The sequence below is a fragment of the Equus przewalskii genome, chromosome 4 (assembly GCF_037783145.1).
Source record: "Equus przewalskii isolate Varuska chromosome 4, EquPr2, whole genome shotgun sequence".
In the NCBI taxonomy this organism is placed as follows: Eukaryota; Metazoa; Chordata; class Mammalia; order Perissodactyla; family Equidae; genus Equus; species Equus przewalskii.
In genome coordinates, this window is record NC_091834.1 from 529,246 (window position 1) to 551,092 (window position 21,847).

Below are 21,847 nucleotides of genomic sequence, written 5' to 3' on the forward strand. Positions count from 1 at the left end.
TTATGATTACATTCATTATTTATGAGTAATAAAGCCTGCAGAAGTTTTAAAATTAGGGAAGTACAATTTCTGTGTCTCTTTGATGGAGAGAAACCAAAGGCAAATGCCTAGCTGGAAACCTGTTTATCCACTCTTGTGGTTTCAGGGCTTGTTCTGCTTAATCTTGCTAAGTCATTGGGATTGTGCAATGTGAAATCCTTCAAATAACACCATTCCGACTATCTACACCTGTCGTTTTGCCTAATAAAATATGTTTTGCTCTCTGAGATTCAGGAATAAAAATGGCTATAAATCAGTGGGATGAAACGTCCATCCACGTTAAAAAGGGGGCCGTAAGCTGTTAATACTCAGGTCAAACTTTTGGTCTCTAATAGCTTCTCACTTCCTCCTTTAAGCATGCCTTTTTCTCAACAAAAGATTTTACTTGTACCCTGAAAATTAAAGAGATAGTCTTGGTGAAAACTTTCCTCCTGGAAACAACAGGATTTTGTAAAATAAATAAGCTTTGAGTCCATATTCTGCTCCTCTCCTTGAAGTGCATGCAGGAATGGTAAATATTATGTTCCGAGAGCAAAGGCAGAAAAGTGCGATGCTGATCATCTCCTTTGAAAGATTGAGCGATACCACATCCACCCTATCTCAAATCACCGTCACGTGAAGTGTGGAAACAAATGGTTTTTCCCAGTCTAGTGCCTTGCGTGCTCACTGAAAAGCTATTGTAACATTGAAAACCTATTGTCTCCCTGATGAGTCTGGGACACTTCAAAGCTGCAGGGAACCTGGTGGGGTCTTTTGTCCGTCTCCTGAAAAGAATCAAAGGGTAGCTCCATGACTATGCAGAGGCACACTCCCAAGGACTCTGTTTAAACCTCCTCCCCAGCCCTGGAGACCCCAGTCACTGACCTTGTATTCTAGACAGTGTCAGGGGAAAGAGAGACAAGAAAAAAGGAGAAAAGAGGGCTTCTGCGTTGAATGACGAATGTGCTTAGAGCGAAGGGAGCGTGTTTCCACTGCCCTCTGCATTTCCCCAAACGTGTTTCTTTGTTTTGAAGCCAAGTGCAATAACTTGGCTAAACAGTGAGTCATGTCGAATTAAATATTGTTTAGATAAAATAGCTGTCTCTTTAGGAAAACATCTCTGTATTTCTTTGTTCATTAAGTCTGGTTCTTTAGATTTGGGATTTTATGGTATACAGTTGATTATATTTTTCCTGTGTGCACATGAAAATGGGTTTAAGAATGCATCGAGTGAAAGCAGAGTCCAAGAATTTTGGTTGGTGGGGGAAGCTGGGTTGTTAAATTCCAATCGTCTGTCTTACCGAAAGCTGTGGGTGGTCTGCCATCATTCTGAAAGAATCTAGACCGAAAAATGTTGGCAATACGTAGCTGTTTTCCAGTTAGTGATAACTGGTTTTCCTTTCCTGGTCTAGTTCAGCATTTTGTTAGGTGCATTCTCATACCAGATTCCTGTATGAGAATATATCTAAATCATAAAGTTCTGTAAGGAAAGTTTACACTGCTTGATTCTTGAGTAAAGAATAATTACAGTTTTTTAAAGTGACAGAATTGAGCCAACAGTATTATCAAACTCTTATTTCTAATTGAACGTATCATGAAGAAGTATGTGAACAAGTTGAATTTTTCCCAAGACTTCTGTCTGTGCATATTTATTTCTATGCAGACATCTTATAGTTTAGTTATACAGAGTATTTTTATTCTACATTATTCAGTTATGAGTGTATCATCAAATCATCTTGCTCTTGAGAACTCTTCGTCAGCAGAATTATTTTTCTAACAGACTTGCAAGTGGTCATGTCACGTGTTGTTTCAGATTTTTATTTGGTACCTCGAGCAACTTTGGAAAAACCCAACCCCTTTGTCTGGCTGTACAAGGAGTTGGCATCTTTGAATGTTGCTTATGCAACATTGAGGAATTTTGCATGTTTCCATGCTGGTTGACTCTTTGCTGGTGCTTAGGAAAGCCCGCCCGAATCCTCTTCTTTATCAACACCAAAAACTGCTAATCATCCTTGAATCTCCCATCTCAGGGTTTCTCCAGAAGCTATCTCCACTCCCTGGAAAATGCTTCTCTGTTTAGTAACTCATATCTGTCCTTTTGGTCACATCTTAATGACACTTCTCCACAGAAGCTTTTTCTGACCCCTGATGGAAAGCAGCTGCCCTTGCCTTAAACACTTATCCTGTTCTTTACCACACTCTGTGCGTTTATTACTGCAATTATGAGTTGAATAGATAGAGTGGCTCAACTAATATTTGTTGAATGAAGAAATAAGGTCAAGCACTTGCTTCTGTTTAAGATTTCCCTGTTATTTCCAGGAAGACTTCTCTCTCCTCTTCAAAGCTCCCTTAATTTCCTGAGTCATCTTCTTGTTCTACAATTGTTGGTGTACAGCCCTTCAGACTATCCCTTTGAGAAGGGAGTCCAAGAATTTTCATCTCTTTACCTAGCCCTTGGCTCATATACTATCTATTGAATGATTGAATAAATATATGCCTCAAGGAAGATTTTTATTTTGTGTAAAGCCTGACGCATTATAAAATGTGAGCTTTATGTCTTAGAGAACTGTGGCAGGAAGGGTCAGAGAACTTTGTGGGACGAGGTGGGACAAGAGACCTCGCTCGGCACGTGGAATCTCCTCCTGCTCAAGCACCCTGACTACAAGTTCCCACTGGAAGGCCACAGTGTATCCGAAGGAGTTTTATTGAAAGCATGGAAAACCAATAAACAGTACAAGTTTTGTGATAGACAAGGGTTAAATGCTCCTGTAAGAATCTTTACATATGATCATGGTCGCTTTGGGGATTAGAGTTGGGGAGTGGGGTCTGCTGTATCCTCTGTTCTCTGGGATTTTGCTGGCACTATACACTGTGTCAGCTCTTCACCGCTGCCCACTGCGCACGTGTTGTCTCCCTGTCTTTGCATTTCTATGTCTCACCACCTGAGGACTTTTAGTATTAGTATTTAAAAATATTCCCTCCTAGTCTTATTTTCTGTGAAGAATTTTTAACAGTTGTTTTCATATTGAATATAGCCCATTTTTAAAACTTAACAGCATGAGAAAATGTTTTCCAAATCTCTATGTAAAGAATTACAATGACAGGATAATATGACATTTAGTGGAAGTTCCCTAGTTTGCACTTTTCATGATAACACTAATTGCTGTTGTGTCCCCCTCCTTTTGTTTTGCTTTGTTTTGTTTTGCTTGCCACCTCAGACTTACTGTTCTCATCTTGGATCCACTGTTTTTGAACACCTTGTCCCAAAGGAGCTTTTCCAGAAGTGTCAAGGGCTCTATACATGAGGTGCCAGATGCAGCATTTCCCTCTCCACAAGGTTATTTCCCTTCTTTATGTCTCAAGTGGACGCTGAAAACAAGGCCTTCCTGACAGTGGGACCAGCACTGACCCTGACGCTCAGCGCATCCGTGCTGTCCTCTGCCGCTTAGCAGTAGATTCAGATTTGGTTCCACTTCCCAGAAATGACTCCCTTCCAGTTCACAGGCTCTCAAAACATCTGAGGTAGCCTGTGATTGTATGTTCTTCATACTCTGAGATAGAATCCGGCCGCCACCTCCCGTTCAAGATGAGCACCTAAGGTCTTTGAAGTCTGCTTTCATGTCGCCCAAGGGAGCTCGAGGAAGGGAAGTCAGAATTTATAATTCTCCAGTTGACTGAACCACACAACACAAAAGGAATATGCTTTGGGTGTGTGGGGGGAAGTCTTGGGTTTTGATTTAGTTTCATTTATCCAGGAAAGACACAGTTGTGTTACTGTGGTTATATTTCTAAGGTAGGTTTTTATTTTTAGAACGTTTTTATTGAGCTAGCATTGGTTTATAATGTTATATAAATTTCATGTGTACATCACTGTATTTTGACTCCTGTGTAGACCACATGGTGTTCACCACCAAAAGTCTAGTCACCATCCCTCAGGGTACACACATGCTCCTTTACCCCATTTGCCTTCTGCCACCTCCCTTCCCCTCTGGTAACCACCAATCTGTTCTTTGTATCTATGTGACTATTTGTTGTTGTTGTTTTTATCTTCTACATATGAGCGAAATCATACAGTATTTGTCTTTCTCCATCTGACTTAGTTCGCTTAGCATAATACCCTAAAGCTTCATCCATGTTGTTACAAATGGAAAGATTTCATCTTTTTATGGCTGAGTAGTATTCCATTGTGTATATATACCAGATCTTCTTTATCCATTCATCCCTTGATGGGCACTTAGATTGTTTCCAGGTCTTGGCTATTGTGAATAATGGTGCAGTGAGCATAGGGGTGCACATACCTTTTTGAAGTGGTGTTTTTGTGTTCTTTGGATAAACACCCAGAAGTGGAATGGCTGAATCGTATGGTATTTCTATTTTTAATTTTTTGAGGAATCTCTATACTGTTTTCTGCACCAATTACATCCCCATCCAGACATAAACCCACTTGTCTATGGACAGCTAATCTTTGACAAAGGAGCCAAGAACACACAATGGAGAAAGGAAAGTCTGTTCAATAAATGGTGGGAAAACTGGACAGCCACGTGCAAAAGAATGAAAGTAGACCATTATCTTACACCATACACAAAAATTAACTCAAAGTGGATTAAAGACTTGAATGTAAGACCTGAAACCATAAAACTCTAGAAGAAAATATAGGCAGTCTGCTGTTCGACATCTGTCTTAGCAGCATGTTTTTGAATATGTGTCCTTAGGCAAGGCAAATGAACAAAAATAGAAATGGGACTGCACCAAACTAAAACGTTTCTGCATAGCAAAGGAAACCATCAGTAAAACAGGAATACAACCTGCTATTTGGGAGAAGATATTTGGAAATCATATATCTGGTAAGTGGTTAATATCAAAAATATATAAAGAACTCACGCAACTCAACAACAGAAAAACAAACAACTGGATCAAAAAATGGGCTGAGGATCTGAACAGATGTTTTCCAAAGAAGATATCCAGATGGCCAGCAGGCACGTAAGATAGGTTTTTAAAGAGGCCTTTTTCCCTGAGTGATTTGTAGTAATATGAGGGATTACGTTAGCTTTACAGATATTTTACAGCAGTAGATAATGATTGTAAACAGTGAAAAAGAAATTATTTTTGTGGACATTTTTATTGCTACAGAGATCATTTTGGTTAATAAATAATCTCATTCTTCCTTTTATTTTGTAGAGACAAGACCTCAGGTGGGTGGGAACAGGGAGATGCGGGAGGGGGCACACCAGGCTCTGTGTCAGCAAACGGAGGAGCTAGGTGGTTAATTCCAAAACGGGGCCCTTTTGCCCCATACTTTACCTTTTAATAATAATAAATTATTATCAAGAAAACCTTAATTTTTGAAATTCTATACCATTTTTTCTCAATTTATTAGTTCATGCTCATAATTTTTAATTCACCAAGATTAAGAGCTCCTAAAGCTCAGTATAGGAGAAAAATGGGGAGAATGTGAAAAGAACTTTGTCTCATCTCAGAGGCAGTTTCAGCTGCAAACCTTACAGAAGACGACGGGGGGTCGTAGCAAGTCAGATAGCGCAGGCTCCAGCCCCCCAACCCATGGTGTTTTAGACCATTTCATGTGATCTTCCAGACAGCCTTTCAGAGAAGAGAAAACCCCGAAGGGAAATTGAGCAAAGATCAGCAGACCTGAGACCTGACCTCATCTGCAGGATCGAGGAAGCCTTTATGAAGCAGTCCAACTTCAATTACATTGAAACTACTGCATGAGTCATGAGTAGGCGCTAGAAACATGCCGGCAGAATCCTCTCAGCAGGAAGAATAACGCGTACAAAGGCCCTGAGGCAGAGAAGAGAAAGGAAGGTTGAGGTTGTGAAAGGAAGGCCAGAAGGGCAAAAACACAAAGAAAATAGGTAAACAGTGATGACGGGGATTTCCTAGTTCGGTTTATCTCCAACCAGATTGTGGCAGGCCTCAAAGGCCGTATTAAGAATTTTGGATTTTGTTCTAAAAATAATGGAAAACCATTTAAGATAAGAAGAGGAAGCTTAAACGTAGAGTGACCATATGATTTAATACCCAAGCCACGAATCTTTTGAAAGTGCAAAGTGGGCACTATTGATAGTTTTGCTGGTAAAACAGCCACAAACTGGGCTTCTGGGGCACTGTTGCCCTTCCCTGGCCAGGCTCACTGAATACAACTGTTTCCCTTATTCCTTCCTTCATCCATTTGGCGTTTTGCTTCCAGTTGGTCAATCATGCCTATCCATCAAAAAACAGAGAGAAGTGGAACCTTTTGTTTCTATGTGAAGTAGTGTCTGTTGTCTGACTCTGATCTCACTTTCGTTCTCCGACTTGCTCTGATGGTTTAGTGAGAACAACGTCGCTGAGAATTTGATCATTCTCAAGTTGTTTGGAGGGTGGTCTCCACCCACCCCCTACCCGCCATCTTGCTCTCCAAACCGGCAAAGAAAATGCATGAGGCTGAGGCATTTCTTATACTACATGTGATACTGCACAGACTCATCTGCAGGGCAAGACTGTGATGGAAACCCAACAAATAAGTGTTGAAGTTGTCTGTCTGATTTGAAAAACAAGCAAGTGTCTTTTTTTAGATTCCACATATAAATGAAGTCATACGGTATTTGTATTTTACTTAGCATAATACCCTTAGGTCCATCCATGTTACGGTAAATGGCAAGATTTTGTTCCTTTTTTATGACTGAGTAATATTCCATTGTCTATATACTATATATATATCTCACATCTTCTCTCTCCATTTATCTATCAGTGAACAGTTAAACGGTTTCTGTATCTTGACTTTGTAAATAGGGCTACAATGAACATAGAGGTGCTTAAGTCTTCAAATCAGTGTTTTCATTTTCTTTGGATAAATACCCAGAAGTGGAATTACTGGATTCCATGGCAGTTCTATTTTGATTTTTTGAGGAACCTTCATACTGTTTTTGATTTTGGCTGCACCAATATCAATTATCCCTCAACTAAAAAAAAGAGAAAAGAAAAACACAAGGGTATCAGATTGAGTTCACAGGTTGAGGAACTCACCTTACTTTGAATTCTGGCTCTTGTCTCTTCTACTTATTACTGTGTGACTTTGGTGAGATTGCCCAAATCAACTAAATTTTAGTTTCTTTTTATGTGGAACAGGAATAATAGTAAGGCCTAACCCAAAGGCTTTGAATGCCAGTTAAATGAAATACGTTTATAAAGCATCTAGAACAGACACTCCTACTGGTAAACCCACATGGGGTAGCTATTTGGGGCTGTCGTTTTTGAGCAAATGTGGTTTTAACCACATGCCTCTGGTCTCTGTTTGCCCTGGAATTAGAGCTGTGGTTTCAGGCTGTTGGAGGGTCACGACCCTTGTCTTTATCTGTCTGTCAGTCCTAAATGGATGGGTGAAGTTCAGTGTCTAACCCCGTCTCAAAGCAGTGAGCCTCAGGGAGAGCGTGGCTGTCTAAGTCCACTCTACTTAAAATTCTTCTGAGATAAGACATTCAGGAGAGGAAATTATCCTGTCAGTAGCAATATCTCTGAAGTAAGAGATATCCTGAGGATTTACTTTGAAATCTGTAGATGCGCATTCCGCCAGAGGGAGAGCCAAAGTTTATGCTGAGAATGTCCTGGCGGGCTAGCCAAACAGAATAGCAGAATGTAAGGTAAGATTTGGGATTGTCGTAAGGGCATGGTGTCTTCATATTTGTGTCCTCTTATTTGAGCAAAGTGTCTAGCCTGCTATGATAAGGGCTCAAGAAATATGTATTGAACCCATCAATTAATAGCACATCATGAACTGTAAACATAATTAATGAGTAGCTGTTGCAGATGCTTCTAATAGAGACACCCCTGGGAATCGATTTTCAGTGAAGTAATCTTTTGTCCATTTTTGAAATCTGTAAAAGGCTGAAGATAATGTAGTATTCTGAGCAAATGAGTTCCCCTACTTAGTAGTTTAACAGAATCTATTATTCATAAAAGAGAACCCTAGACTCGCCACCCTCCTCCACAAGATCAGATTTCTGAGCACATGAATGAGTTCTTATTGACTTGGTTGCTCAGAGATGTTAAGATCACTGACTGGTTTAACAGAGAACAAAGGTTAGGTCTTAACGTCCTTAGAGTGTTATTTACGGATGATATATTACTGTGCATTAAACTGTGTTGTAATTGCTACAGCAGTATATCAACGATATTCAATTGGACCCAGAAGCTTTCGTTGCTAGGGTTTATATTTTGGGGGAACGTATTGTTCTCTCAGCCTTGGTTAAATTCTCAAGGCTCACAATAGCTTCCGTTACAAAGAAAAGTCCGTGTCAATATGTGAATCCCAGGTAGGCATATTGAGCTACAAGTTTTCTCTCGGGGAACGTTGGCATGGGAGGCATTACAGTAATTTTCCATCATAGAACTCTATGATAATGTGCATTTCCGAATAGAAGCATGCAGTAATTTTTTTTTCTTTTGTACCGCTTCCCAGGAGATTTTCCCAGGGACTTAGTTGGGGCCACTGCATCTTTTGCTGCCACATACTTTCAGACAGAGTTCCTTCTCAATCAGTTGAGTGTGTCCTGAGAAATAACACAATTAGCTGTACCTTCAATGCTACAAAAAGGGTGACATCATGATTAAGATTTAGAGACGAGTAGGACGGTGCTACCCTTTGACTTGTTTAGATGAGAGAAAGAATTGTAATTTCCTTCTCTCTTGGTAACCACTTCATTAAATCAGTCATTTTTCTCTAACTGTGGCCAAATCATTATATTATTCATTCACTTAAGTTGGATCTACATTTAACCAAAATGATGGATGGTTCAGGCGTTCTTTTTATAGATAAAAATCCTCGATGCTTTGAACTCATCTCTTTATTCTAAAAAAAAATATTTTGCTTTGTCTTGTTTTTCTCAAGCTCCGAAGTTCAATTATGGCTACTAACAGCAATTTAAATAGCATTTGAAAGAAATCGCCTCCGCTTCTAGCCTTCTGACAGGGGCCCTTCTAAAGTAAATCTTCCTCCATTAACAGCTGTCAGCTGTCAATGAGCTACAGGTAATTAAGTTTGAAGATAGCTTTATGGCTCAGAAAAATAGGTAAAATCCTTGGACCAGAAAGGTCTTAAGTTAATGCAGTTATTGCTCCCTCTGGTATTTGAATTCATGCAAGAAATTGATTATTTTCTAATGAAACAGGTAAAGAGGAGAACTGCCATTTTTTGTCACTTTCGAGTAAAATTTAGTTGACACTATTTTCCCAGCTAGAAATCACACTCTTGGTTTTATTTCAGTATAGATTAGGAAAAGAAGGGAAAAATTTTAAAGAAAGATTATTTTGAAAAAAATACCCAAACTAAAGAAACCATGATAGAAAGGGTGAGAAGGTGGTAGTTAAGGGGCTGTGAACACTGGAAAGTTGCATCAGTTAATGAGGGTTTTGACAACAGGAAATGAAAGCCTCAATTCAAGGTGCCTAATAAATGCTAGAATTTTTTTTCTTTTTAATCTGATATAACAGAAGGAGCCCAGTGATATAACAGTCCTAGGTGTGGTTCAGAGATTAACTGATTTCTTAAAAAACTCAGCTTTTCTTCTAAATTTGTGCTTGCCTTTCTCAGCTCGCATTCTTCTTGGTGGCTGCAATTCCTACAAGTATCTTATGCTCACGTGCCAATGTCCAGAGGCAGAAAAAGAAATCACCTCTTTTCCATGCCCATTTTTAAGACCCAGGAAACCTCTTCCAGGTCCCCCGCAGAAGGCTTCCTTTTAAATCTCGTTGACCGGAGTTAGTCACAAAACCATATTTAAAGCACTCACTGGCCAGGGGGTGGGACCACGGTGGTTGGCACAGACCAGCTCTGTCAACAGGGAAGAAAAGGAGAATTATCTGTTAGACAGAGGGTCAACGTTGATCCTCTGCTGTGTGCTGGTGGACGTCCTTTGAGTGATGTCTTAATGCAACCAATTTATAGATGAGGAAGTCGAAACTGGGAGAAGGGAGGTAGCTTTCTTAAAATAACGTGCTTATGTAAGTGATGCAGCTGGGCCTTCGACTCGGAGCTGTCTGACCCCAGTTCTTATTCTCGCCACAACATCGCGCTGCTGCCTGTGCATTGTGACTCACTTTCACTTTCAACCACAGAGCAGTCTCTTTGGATCTAACAACCAACGCATCTCTGTGCTTTGCCTTTCTCTTGAGATTCACTCTTCCTCAGAGCTTCCCCAGAGCTGTCTGCTCTCAGAGCTTCATAATCCGTGAGAAGAATCATAAATCTCTACCTGCAGATCTGATGTTTCTAACGGCAAATTAGTTATCTAATTTTATGTGTTTGTGGCACATTTCTGCTTTGATCTGAATTTAGTCTCTCAACACTCAAATAATCTCTCAACCAAAGAAGTTTCCCTTTCGGATCCCCGAAAAGTAGTAAAGGCACGTTCATTTCTCCTACTCTTAGTTTACAGTTTTGGGAGGCATTTATATCCTCCTTTGACCCCAAGGCCGACTTCATATAAAGTCATTCCAAGTCCTGTATTTGAAGTGTTCCTCACCTCACTCTTTCTTTTCATTGCTAGCATCTCAGGTCTTTGTCAACATCACATCTGGAACAGCATCTCTTAGTTGTCCAGTCTCACATCCTCCAAAATTATCCTCCACACTCAAAGTATTTTCCTTAAAAATGATTTATTATTTTGCTCTCCTGCTCAAATAATTTGAGTAGATTCTGCATGTGAAAAAAAGAAATATTAGATATATTAATAAGTATAAATCAGGCAATCTAGTCCTCCATACTTTCTTCCTTGTAAGGAGTTGTTCTTACTTTGCTGGCTGAAGCTTTGTGTCTTGGCCCAAGTCATAATAACAAGAAACCCGTGTAACCCGCGTCATTATAGGAAAGGCACTCTTTTATGCACACGATGTGTGTTAACAGGTTAGACCTCACAGTACCCTACGACGTGGGTACTGTTATCCTGCCTTCAAGGGGAAGACACTGGGGCACAGAGGGATAGAGGGCCTCGCCAAGTATGCGCACAAATGAACTGGCAGAGCTGGGATGCAGACTCCAGTGGTTGGGCTCCCAGCCCGTGAACTCAGTCACATTTTAGATCTCTAGTCTGTGTATTTCACTGGAGGGTTATTTATTCAAGAGGTATTTGTTGAACATCTATTCTGCGCCCTGACTATACCCTACTCCTGATGTTTCACAGAGAAATCGCACAACTGTGAATCTCCTCCAGTGGATGAAAACAAGCTTTATAAAACACGCCGGATTTTAGGCAAAATCGAGGCAGCTTGTGTCTTTTCCAACCTTTGAGTGACATTTGTTGGACATTTGTTGGACTCTTGGATTTTTCTTTTCCTAATTCAGCAGTGACCTCTGGTCTGGCAGAGGCTGACTTTTTTCCTGAATGGCATCCTTTCACTCTTCTTGCTTTCCTCATGAAAGAGGCTGTTCCAGTTTCTGGGCCCGTGGTACCACCGCTGCCCTCTAGCCTCTTGTTTAAAAGATCTTTCCATGTCTTTTGTTCCTGTCTCTTCTCGTAATTTACTTCTCAAGATTCTTCTGAAATATTTTTTCTAACTTCTTAATGGTTTCTTCCACATAAAAAGTCCTACACTTTACTGTCGTCTTATGTACAGAATATCAGAGACTATATTTTAAGATTCCGTGTCAGTAATTTTAGGGATCTTAGCTACTTATACTAAAAAAAGGGGAAAAATAGGAAAATATGTATCTATTTTTTCTAATTCCATAAATCTTTCTTATAACTAGTGATTCAAACTTGATAATACTAACAGTAATAATTACTAGAATTTATTGAATCCTTTATCTGTCACTCATTTCAAATATTTACAAGTATTAATTCAGTTGACTTCCATGGGAACTCTCAGTAGAAGGTATTATTTTTTACAAATGAGGAAATTAAGGCACAGAGAAATTAAGTAACTTGATCAATGTCACAGAAAGTTTGGCACCACGGCCTTGCTTCGTAATCATTATACTACTTGCATGATATTTTCAGATTATTAGCTAAATATAAAACTACTTGAAGGATGTTACATCAGACATTCTGAACTGGTGTCCCCAGAAAACAGGTTAAATGTCCAACTTCTCTATCTTTACATATGGGGTGTGGCCCAAATGCAAGCAGACTATAGTTCATGGCCTCATATAAAAATTCTTACAATTTTCAATTTTAGTTCGAGTCCAATCACAGCCCTATAAGAATTTCCAGAAATTTAGAAATAGCTCATCATTGAAGCAGTAATCCCTGAGAGCAGACTCTTTGTAGAGTTTGTCACTTTCTTAAGATCATAATTGAAAGAACAGAGAAATCCTGAACCATTTGAATGAAGAAGCATTAAATTGTGCAAAGGAGCATTTCGACTGGAAAGAAAATTGAATCTGCTCTAATGATTATTGATTTTTCTTATTGTCTTCAAAGTTCAGCTCCATAGGCACATATTTAATGTGAAAGAAATTAAATGAACATGAGTCACTGGTCATTGAGATACTGAAATATCTAAAGATTGAGAATATCTGAAAATTCATATTGTTCCTTTTGATATATACATAGGCATAATGCCATTTAAATGACATTACCTTGTGAACGAGAAGTAATGAGAAAAAGTAGATTTGCTTTCAAGCAATTTGTAGAAAAATATATTAAACTAGTTAGAATTATGTTGAAGGGAGTAAGGTAAATATTTAGAGGAGGAAATAATGGTCCTAAGATGATGAATGCATTGAGTTCAGCGCTTGAGAACGTGTTGAGTCCAGAACATTAAGAGATGCTAGGAGGACGTTCACACTGTCATCACTTTTGTTTTTTTGTCCAATCTTCTCACTTACTATATGTTTTAGGTTGATCTGCTTTAACTAGTTTTGAGCTGACGACAGCCAGCAATAACACTGAGTTGACATTCGTGCAAACTGTGAATAGTGTTGTAATCAAATAGTATTACTATAAACTTTAGCATTGCATTTATTGATTTATTGTGTTTTACTTTAGCAAAGGGGCAATAAATAAAAACATCCACCAACATAACTCTATTGGAAATTAATTTATTATTGTAGGAGGAAAATGTAGCTTGACTTTTTTGATAAATACTTCTTTAAGATAATTTTCATTAAAATAGCAGAATCATAGAATCAAGACAGTGCATTTCACCTGTGCTGTTCACTGTTTCAGAGCTTCGAGAAACCAAGACCTCTGAGTACTTCAGCCTGTCCCACCAGCCTTTAGACTACAGGATATTATTGATGGATGAAGATCAGGACCGGATATACGTGGGCAGCAAAGACCACGTTCTTTCCTTGAATATTAACAATATAAGTCAAGAGCCTCTGAGTGTAAGTATATCATTTTTGTGATGGCAAAGCTGACCTCCTAGGTGCCTTTTTCTTCAAAAAATGCGCATACAATGAAAAAATTCTGTATTTCATTAGAAAAATAGAAAATACTGGCCACACGTCAATAAATAGTTGGAAGCTAGTACCTATTTCGTGGGCTGCAAATATAGTCAATTCTGCTCTCCCTGTCTAGTTTCATAGCTTTTAACAATTTAAAACCTAAAGCTAAATGAGAAAATACGTCCTATGTGTACATAGATAGAAAGTGAAAAAGAGAAGCATATAGTATGGCATAAAAAAGTCAGATGAAAGGAAGACTCACCTTGTCATCTGTATGTAATCCAAGAAGGCCTTGAAGGGACACAATTATTAAATGTACAATTCTTTGAGCAAGTATGGCTCATATTTATCATTCTGTTTCACAAGGAAAGGAATCATGCTTCATTGGAGTAAAGAAATAAAAATGGATTAATTATAAACTTATAACAGCAAGGAGACTTCTGAATTTATTGTTTTAGCAATGAGCAATGGGCTGACAATTAAAAAAAATAGCCGTCACCTCCAGACCTGACCCAAGGTGACTTAGAAAGCCAGCGCAGCATTTCAGAGAGGGAATCTCTGAGATTTTATCCAAGTTATTTTAGCTGTTGAAGTACCTAAGCGTCCGTTTTAAGTAAATCTACCAGCCCAGCTGTGTAGTTTACCAAAAATAATATTAAACCAAGGTAACAAAATAAATGTAAATTCGTTGTGTTATAAGCAGTTGGGAAAAGTGTCCTAAAAATCAAAAGGAGGAAAGTATACATTATATTGTGCACATTAATGATGACTTTATTTTAATATTATATGGTTAGTAAACGGGCACATATTATTGAAAGGCTTTCATTAAAGGAAACATTGATGGGAGAAAGAAAAACAGAATTGTTAGAATAAAATAATAAAGTCTTTACTAATATGAGTTCATAAAATTAAAGAAATAATTTTGAAATATAAATATAGAAATACCTTAAGGAAATCTGTTAGCAAAAAGTAAATGAAGAAGATCGTTGAGCTGTCATATATACCAGTGAGATTATGCAACCTTTATTTTCCTCTCCGAGCAGGTTTTCTGGCCAGCATCTACAATCAAAGTTGAAGAATGCAAAATGGCTGGCAAAGATCCCACAGTGAGTGCTTAAAAGAACCCTCCAAACTTAAATATTTGGTCTTTGAGTCCGTGTACCTTGAGTGCAGCCAAGAGTGAGACAAAGGGTGTTGGTGTTTTAAATACTCTCTGACACATGGTAAAAAATGGAGATGCAGAGAGACTGGAACTCTTAAACACCACGACTTAGGAATTCAGGATGGGGAGAAAGTGGCCTGCCCTGCTTTCCTTATTGCGCCCTGACGCTTCTCATGATGGATTTCAGTAATAAGCCCTGTTCCAAGTGGATCCAGCCTGCAGACCTCTCAGCAGGCTGCTGGAGTACTGATAAAGCAAGCGTCTGGAGCGGCTCCCAGATACCACGTGGGCTTTTCCAAAGAAAGATTCTCGGCAGAGGGAGGTGGTTAGCCGGCACATTCCAGAGGCATAAATCACCAGTGATGACCAGTATCTTGGTTAATTAAAAATAACCACAGGAACAAAAGTCAAGGCAGATATAAATATCAGTAAGCGTTCATTGTGCCTTACTTGTACAAATTGTCTTCCTTTAGGTGGGATTCCATATAGAGAGTCAAGGAATAAATCTGTTTGATTTCTACAAACAACTTGCTGAAACTGGCACATTAAATTATTCTTGAATATTATAAAACAAATACATGGAGCGAATCTTTAATGCACACAAGTTATTTAATGTATATAATGAAGCATATATGTCATTTTGCCCTCTTGTCTCAAATCATGAAAACTAGCATAATATGGAGCCAAGTATCAGAATGACCCACTCTTACACAAATAATTTGGTAAAGAAGTTTCTTTATTCATTCCTTCATTCTTTCAATCATTCATTCAACAAATATCGATGGAGCATCTATTATGTGTCTGGCATAGTGTTAATTGCTAGAGACATAATTTGTGCCAAAACAGACACATTTCCGGCTCTCATCAACTTTAGTATCTTGGAGAAATCAACATTAGTCAGATGAGCTTGGCAATACTCGCTAATGCGGGTAAGACACTGCAATATGGCGGTCGAGCAGAACAACTAGTAAATGTACACAGACAGACACACAAAGTCAGGCCAGAGATCATGCAGCAGCCTCGACTAGTGTCAAAAATGCTCACTGAGCACTTATCATTGTTAAGTGTAGACGTAAGAGATGCCGATTTCAGGAGTGAAGGCTGTGCATTTAGCCTGGCGAGTGTGATTCTGAGATTCATCAGGTTGTTTCAAACTAGGAAAACACTAATCTTTGTGGAAGAAGTGTGGAAATGAAGCTTTTGTTTTCATTGACTCTTAGACCTAGGTATAAGGTTCTGAAGGGTCTGGCTCAGGGAAGGGCCATGGAAGACTCTGGAGCGGAGTGTGTCTGGGTCTCATCAGAGGGTCTTCTTGACAAAAGAGCTTACCAGGAGCGACTCAGCTCTGGGTCTCACTTGTCAGTTCTGTAATTCACATTATATCAGAAATTTAAAAATGGGCAGAAGGAGCTTGCAGGAGCATATTTGTTACCCATGGGATCTGCTGGACCACAATTTAGAGGGAAAAATCTAGGAAAATGTGTAAGAAACATTCAAAAGAATACATTGCAAGTGCTTCTAGGGAACCAATAGTAGAGTGAAGTGTAATGTTGTGGAGAAGTCTTTTTTGTCTTGTGAAGCTATTATTTCAATAATTCTGCATGAATTAAACTACAGTCATGTGCCACATAAGGACATTTTGGTCAATGATGGACTGCATATACAATGGTGGTCCCATGAGATTAGTACCACATAGCCTAGCTGTGTAGTGGGCTATACCATTTAGGTTTGTGTAAGGACACTCTACAATGTTTGCTCAACGACGAAATTGCCTAACAATGCATTTCTCAGAAGTTGTCCCCGTCATTAAGTGACGCATGACTGTATTTTCCTTCATTCTCTAACATGCAGGTTCTTCCCATTGGTGTGTATCTGATCATGTGTTGCCTTTTGCCACAATAATATCCTGTGGCTATAATTACTGGATTTAGTTGTCCTTTGTTCAGGAAAGATTCTCATTTCTCACTCTCATGAATGGTCCCAGGCAGAATGTGTAGGACTTAGATACTTTTGCACATTCTCTTTCCAAAAATTGCTGTTACTTTCCTGAAGAATCTTAGCCAAGTCATTTTATCTCTTTCTCCCTTTGGCAAAATAGAATTGCTCTGTCATTTGCTTTCTTATAAGTAAAAGTCATTAGATAAAATCTTCAATAGATGCTTGCATTTTCCCATAGTTTGGTCATGCTGTAAAATCGTTCATGGATGTCTTTAAATTCTGCTATAGAGGCAATTAGTATATGTAGCAGAGGTAACTGGTGGAGGGTCCTGTTCCAGTACAGCCAACATCGTTGGGTTCTGGGAAATAATAATCAATAAGTCTTTCAAATACATGTTCTGTCTATGCAAGAGAAGAGGATGGCTGACAAATCTGTCTTATTTCATACATGTGAGGTCCTTACAGAGCAGTGTCCTTTAATCTGGCCACAGGAAAAAGGTCAGTGGTAGAAAAATGATGCTAAATAGGTCTTTAGAAATTTTATAGAACACTATATTTTTATTATAATTCTCAACAAAATCAAATATTTAAGAATCTCTTAACTCTCTTGGAATAAATATCATTACTTAATATTTCATTTTTAACAATGCAGGAATTGAATATTTGAATTTTCACAGACCAGTTAGTTATTGCGAAGAAACTAGAGGTCAATAAGACGGAGTGCCTACTTGTCAGAATCTTTACAATAAACTAGAGATGATGAGACATGTGCAGTAATTATCAAATGACAGTGGCCAACGTTTAATGGAGTGGGCCATGGGCTGTTAAGTGCTTTATTCTAACCCTCATGACAGTGCTACAAGATGGACGTTATTGTCATCATGCACATTTTTAAGAGAAAGAAACCTAATTACTAGAGAGGGAGGGACTTAGGCAGAGCTGTGCTCCCAGCAGGGGCGAGCCACGTCCAACTCAGCTAGTATGGCTCTGCATCCCGCTCCCTTAGCCGAGAAAAGGCACCATCTCTGGGAAGAATATGGTCAATGCTAAGGATACACGCAAAAGACGAAGAGAACACACCTTGCAGCTGGGGTGTTTAGCAAAGGTTTAATAGATTTGGTGGCACCTGTGTTAGGTCTTATGTCAACCTGTCCCCTTATTTTATTTCAGTGATACCCAAATTCAAGTAAGTTGCACCATTTCCTTTTGCAGCCTTTGGGACATGCTACATGGGATTCTCTTCTTGTTCAGTCATCTTCCCTTCTGTCTAGCCTGGGCATCCTCTCCTCATGCTTCCAACTGACAGCTCAGATGTCGCTTCTCTGGAGGGTCTCTCCACGCCCAGGACCGGCTGGCTGCCCCTCCCTGTGTGCCCTTGAAACATTCTAGCCCTTGTTTCATTGCGAGTTTGACTGTGACTCTCCCTCACTGACTGGAAATACCCACATCTGGATCTAGGCAGTTCACAAAATTTAAACAAGAGCTGAAAAGATGGAGATGGAAGCAAGCAAGCATGGGAATCTCTTCCTGGTGATTGTGCGAGGTTGGGGTATGATATGGTGGGTGATGAATTTATTAATGCCTTTATAATAGTATTTGGAGTAAATCAGTATGCAGATATTCTGGAAGTACATTTTGGTTAAGTTAAATTTTTTTGCTCTTAAATATTATATTAATCACCTACTGAGCAAAAAAAACTAGTGACAATTAAAATCCATAGTGTTGTAACAATGAAAAATAGTAAAACATAGAATCGAGCATCCCTTATTCCTTTAAATTTTTTTACTTATTTCAAATTTTAAAGTTATAAAAAGCACTTAATTATTATAAAATAATTCAGTGTAATTTGAAATTTTATCCCAGGTAATAATTTATCATAATTCTATAAGAAATTAATGTTTATAAAGAAAATAAATGATCATGGTGGGAATATGGCTAATTTTCTGCCCTAAAGAGAGTGTAACCTACCTCATAATTCCCCTTTCTGCCCTGTGTATTCACATTCCTACATGCTCCATTTATTTCTAAATGTTAATATTTTATTCATACTCTAAATAAATTGAGCTTAAACAATAGCCCATGCTGTCCAGTGAGATAGGGCATAATGAATGTGCAAAGCAAATACTGTAAGAAATCATTGAAAAATTAAACAGGATTACAGATATTTAGACATATATGCATTACATGCACACAATGTCAAACTTGATTTATTAATTGTGGAATATCAGTTTCCATATTTCTGTGACCAGAGAATTCTGAACTACTGGAAAATGTATTTTCTTTAGGAATATGTTTATCAAAATACCTTGGTTTATTCCCCAGACCTAAGAAGTGTAGGCCAAGAAGAAAAACTAAGACGTACTTTTTTTTCCATTGTATAGTATGGACCATGAAGAGTCAATATTTTTCAAGCCCTATTCACCTGTACTCCAGGATGTATTTTAAAAAATAGCTAATAAATGTTCAATACAGAAATCTTTGAAGGCCTGGAAAAGCATGTAGAAAGAAACAGAAAATAACCTTTTATTAGTTCTTTGACCCGGGCAATTTAACCTATCTGTGCCTCAGTTTTCTTATCTGTATAATGGGCTGACTCAGACTACCTGTTTTTGTTGTTGTTAGTGCCATTAAGTCAGTTCTGACATCTAGCAACACTGTGTATGGCAGAGCAGAACCCTGCGTCATCTTTTGGTGCCATCCTCTCTCCTTCCAGCGCTCTATCAGACGTGCTCCACTACTGTTCACAGGGTTTTCATGGCCAATTTTTTTGGAAGTGGGTGGCCAGGTCCTTCCTCTTAGACTGTCTAGTCTGGAAGCTCCACTGAAGCCTGTCCACCATGGGTGACCCTGCTGGTATTTGAAATACCAGTGGCATAGCTTTCATCATCACAGCCACCATAGTATGACAACTGACAGATGGACAGGTGATGTGGGTCCCTGACCAGGACATGAACCAGGACCTCAGTGATGAGAGCCCCGGATCTTAACCATGAGACCAGGACTGGCTGGTACCTGTTGGGTTGTTAAGAGGATCAATGAGTTAGTATTTGCAGAGAGCTTGGGACATACATAGCACACAGTAAATGCTATATTACTGCCAAATAAATAAAATAAATTACACTATCCAAACATAATAACTTAAAATTTGGGGTATGTTTTTCCAGCATTTTATTACATGCACACACACACACACACACACACACACACACACACACACACACATATATATCAATAAAATGGTATTGTATTCTACATGATGTTAGCAGTCTGATTTTCATTTTAGCTTCGTACCAGGAAATAGTTTTGAAAGAGAATTAAACAATGAAAAGAAAGAATCCACATGTGAATCTCACTGAGGTCTCATCCTCGTAGCTTTCGTGGATGTCTGCTGTGGTCAGGACCTACACTGCGCCCTGGGCAGGACAAATGCCCTGTCCACTTCACAGGGTTTGCACTGACAATTGGAATAGAAAATGCATATGAAAGAATCTAATATCTGACACTGTGTGTTCTTATCGTGTACCAGACAGTTTTCCAAGTGTGTTATTAGTCTGTTGCTCACAACAAATATTATCATCACCATTTACGGATAGAAAGATTGAAGCACAGAGAGGCTAATTCAGTGTCTCGAGTTCAAACAGCTGGTTGAAGATAAAGCCAGAGTTTGAAACCAACATCACCTGGCTCTGAGATTCTTACGCTTAAGTCCACTCTCTCCTGCCCGTCTGAGGACTATGGATGTTGACAGAGCAACTTTAATTGCCTCTCTGGTTTTGTCACACAATAACCTATCTTCCCTCTAGACACAGTTTCCCAAGTAAATCATGCACTATCTCACCTCCTATTTGTGTCCATGCTTTGTTTCCTGTTGGAATATTCTTTTCTTATGCTTTTGCCTGTCAAAATCCCTACTTTCTGCAAGTTCCAGCTCAAATGACACCCCCCTCAAATCTTTACACCCAGTTCGGCATTACTCATTCTCTCTTCTTCCTTTCTGTGGCAATTTTGAAAAATACAACCCTATTGTAGCATCTCCCAAAGCCTGATGTGTTCTGCCCTCTTCCTCTGAAAGCAGGAGTCAAATCTGGTCATTCCAGTGTGGCCAGCCCCATGCACAGTGCTCGCGTAGAATGAGTTCAGTGCAAATTGCTGGGTGGAGCTGACACCACTGCAGTGGTATAGGTCAGGCAGAAAGTGGACAGAACCTGAGGCAGGGCAATGGAGAGGGAAAGCGCCTAGAAAATGACTTTCGATAATTAACTCAGCTGACTTCTTGTTCCTTTCGTATTCTTCTCTGTGGGGAGGAACGGAGGGGCACCCTGAGGACCAGCGAATAGTGTGGGAATCTCTCTCTTGGCTTCTCAACTCCTTCCTATGGAAAGCGGGCGGTGGCGGAGGCCGCGGCTCGAGAGCCAGCTCAGTTACTTATTAAACCCAGCGCACTTCATTAACCTCTTTGGGACTCGATTTCCTCATTGCTAAAATGGGACTCATACTTTAATTAGAACATTGCTGTGAGGATTAAAAACAGTTAGCATCAAAGGATTAAGAGCTCTGTAAACACGAGTAACTATTATAAAATCCTCCCTCTAACAACTGTGGATTCCTCACCCCTGACAAATTGTAAAGTGGTTAAAAGTACAGGATTCAGTGTTCTACACATCTGCGTCTGAAAATCTACTTTACGCATTTCTCCTATATGACCTCAGGCAAGTTAACGGAAAAAGCTCTAAGCTTTGTTTTTCTAAACGAGGTTGAGTTCTTGTAAAAAACGGAATGAGCGTAAAGAACCCAAGTGGCACATGGTGAGCTCATAGCTGAGCCGTAAAGGTAAAAAGTCAGCCTCCAGGAAGTGAACGGGTTGAACTGTATAAAATGATCGTTCCAATGTCTAGCTTACAATAAAGTCTCAACAAATGTTAGCCATATTTAGCACGTAGTTAATATGTAGGTAGATCTAAACATATACATGAGACAAGTATAATCTGTATTTGAAATATGAAAGGGATGTTAGTGACTTCTTTTCTTGTTCCCAATATCAATAATTCATGACAGTAAACAATCTACAAAACTTAAGACAGACATAATGTATTATTAATAGAATTGGATTGAATTCATGTTTCATGGGAAAATATTATATACAGAATCTTGCAATGTCTGAACTTGAATGTGAAAAAAATAAACACAAGTCTCGTTGCTCACAGACACTCTTAACACAGACATACTGTGTGCACACCGTCGTTCATCTGTGCTTTTCCTCCAGAGAAACACGTATCGTCTGTCATTATGTAGTCAATTTCAGGTACTTTATAAACAGGTGTCAGGATACAATGACACTATATATT

At 39.0% G+C, this 21,847-nt stretch overlaps 1 protein-coding gene across 2 annotated transcripts in view; it reads left to right on the forward strand.

The window, feature by feature from the left end:
- The window catches only part of SEMA3C (semaphorin 3C), a 161,860-nt gene that overhangs the window by 68,536 nt on the left and 71,477 nt on the right, over window positions 1-21,847 (forward strand). For both annotated transcript variants that reach the window (XM_008537379.2, XM_008537380.2), the window contains exons 3-4: window positions 13,182-13,342; window positions 14,446-14,508. In XM_008537379.2, the coding sequence (XP_008535601.2) occupies window positions 13,182-13,342; window positions 14,446-14,508 (224 nt within the window). The remainder of the gene's footprint in view (window positions 1-13,181; window positions 13,343-14,445; window positions 14,509-21,847) is intronic.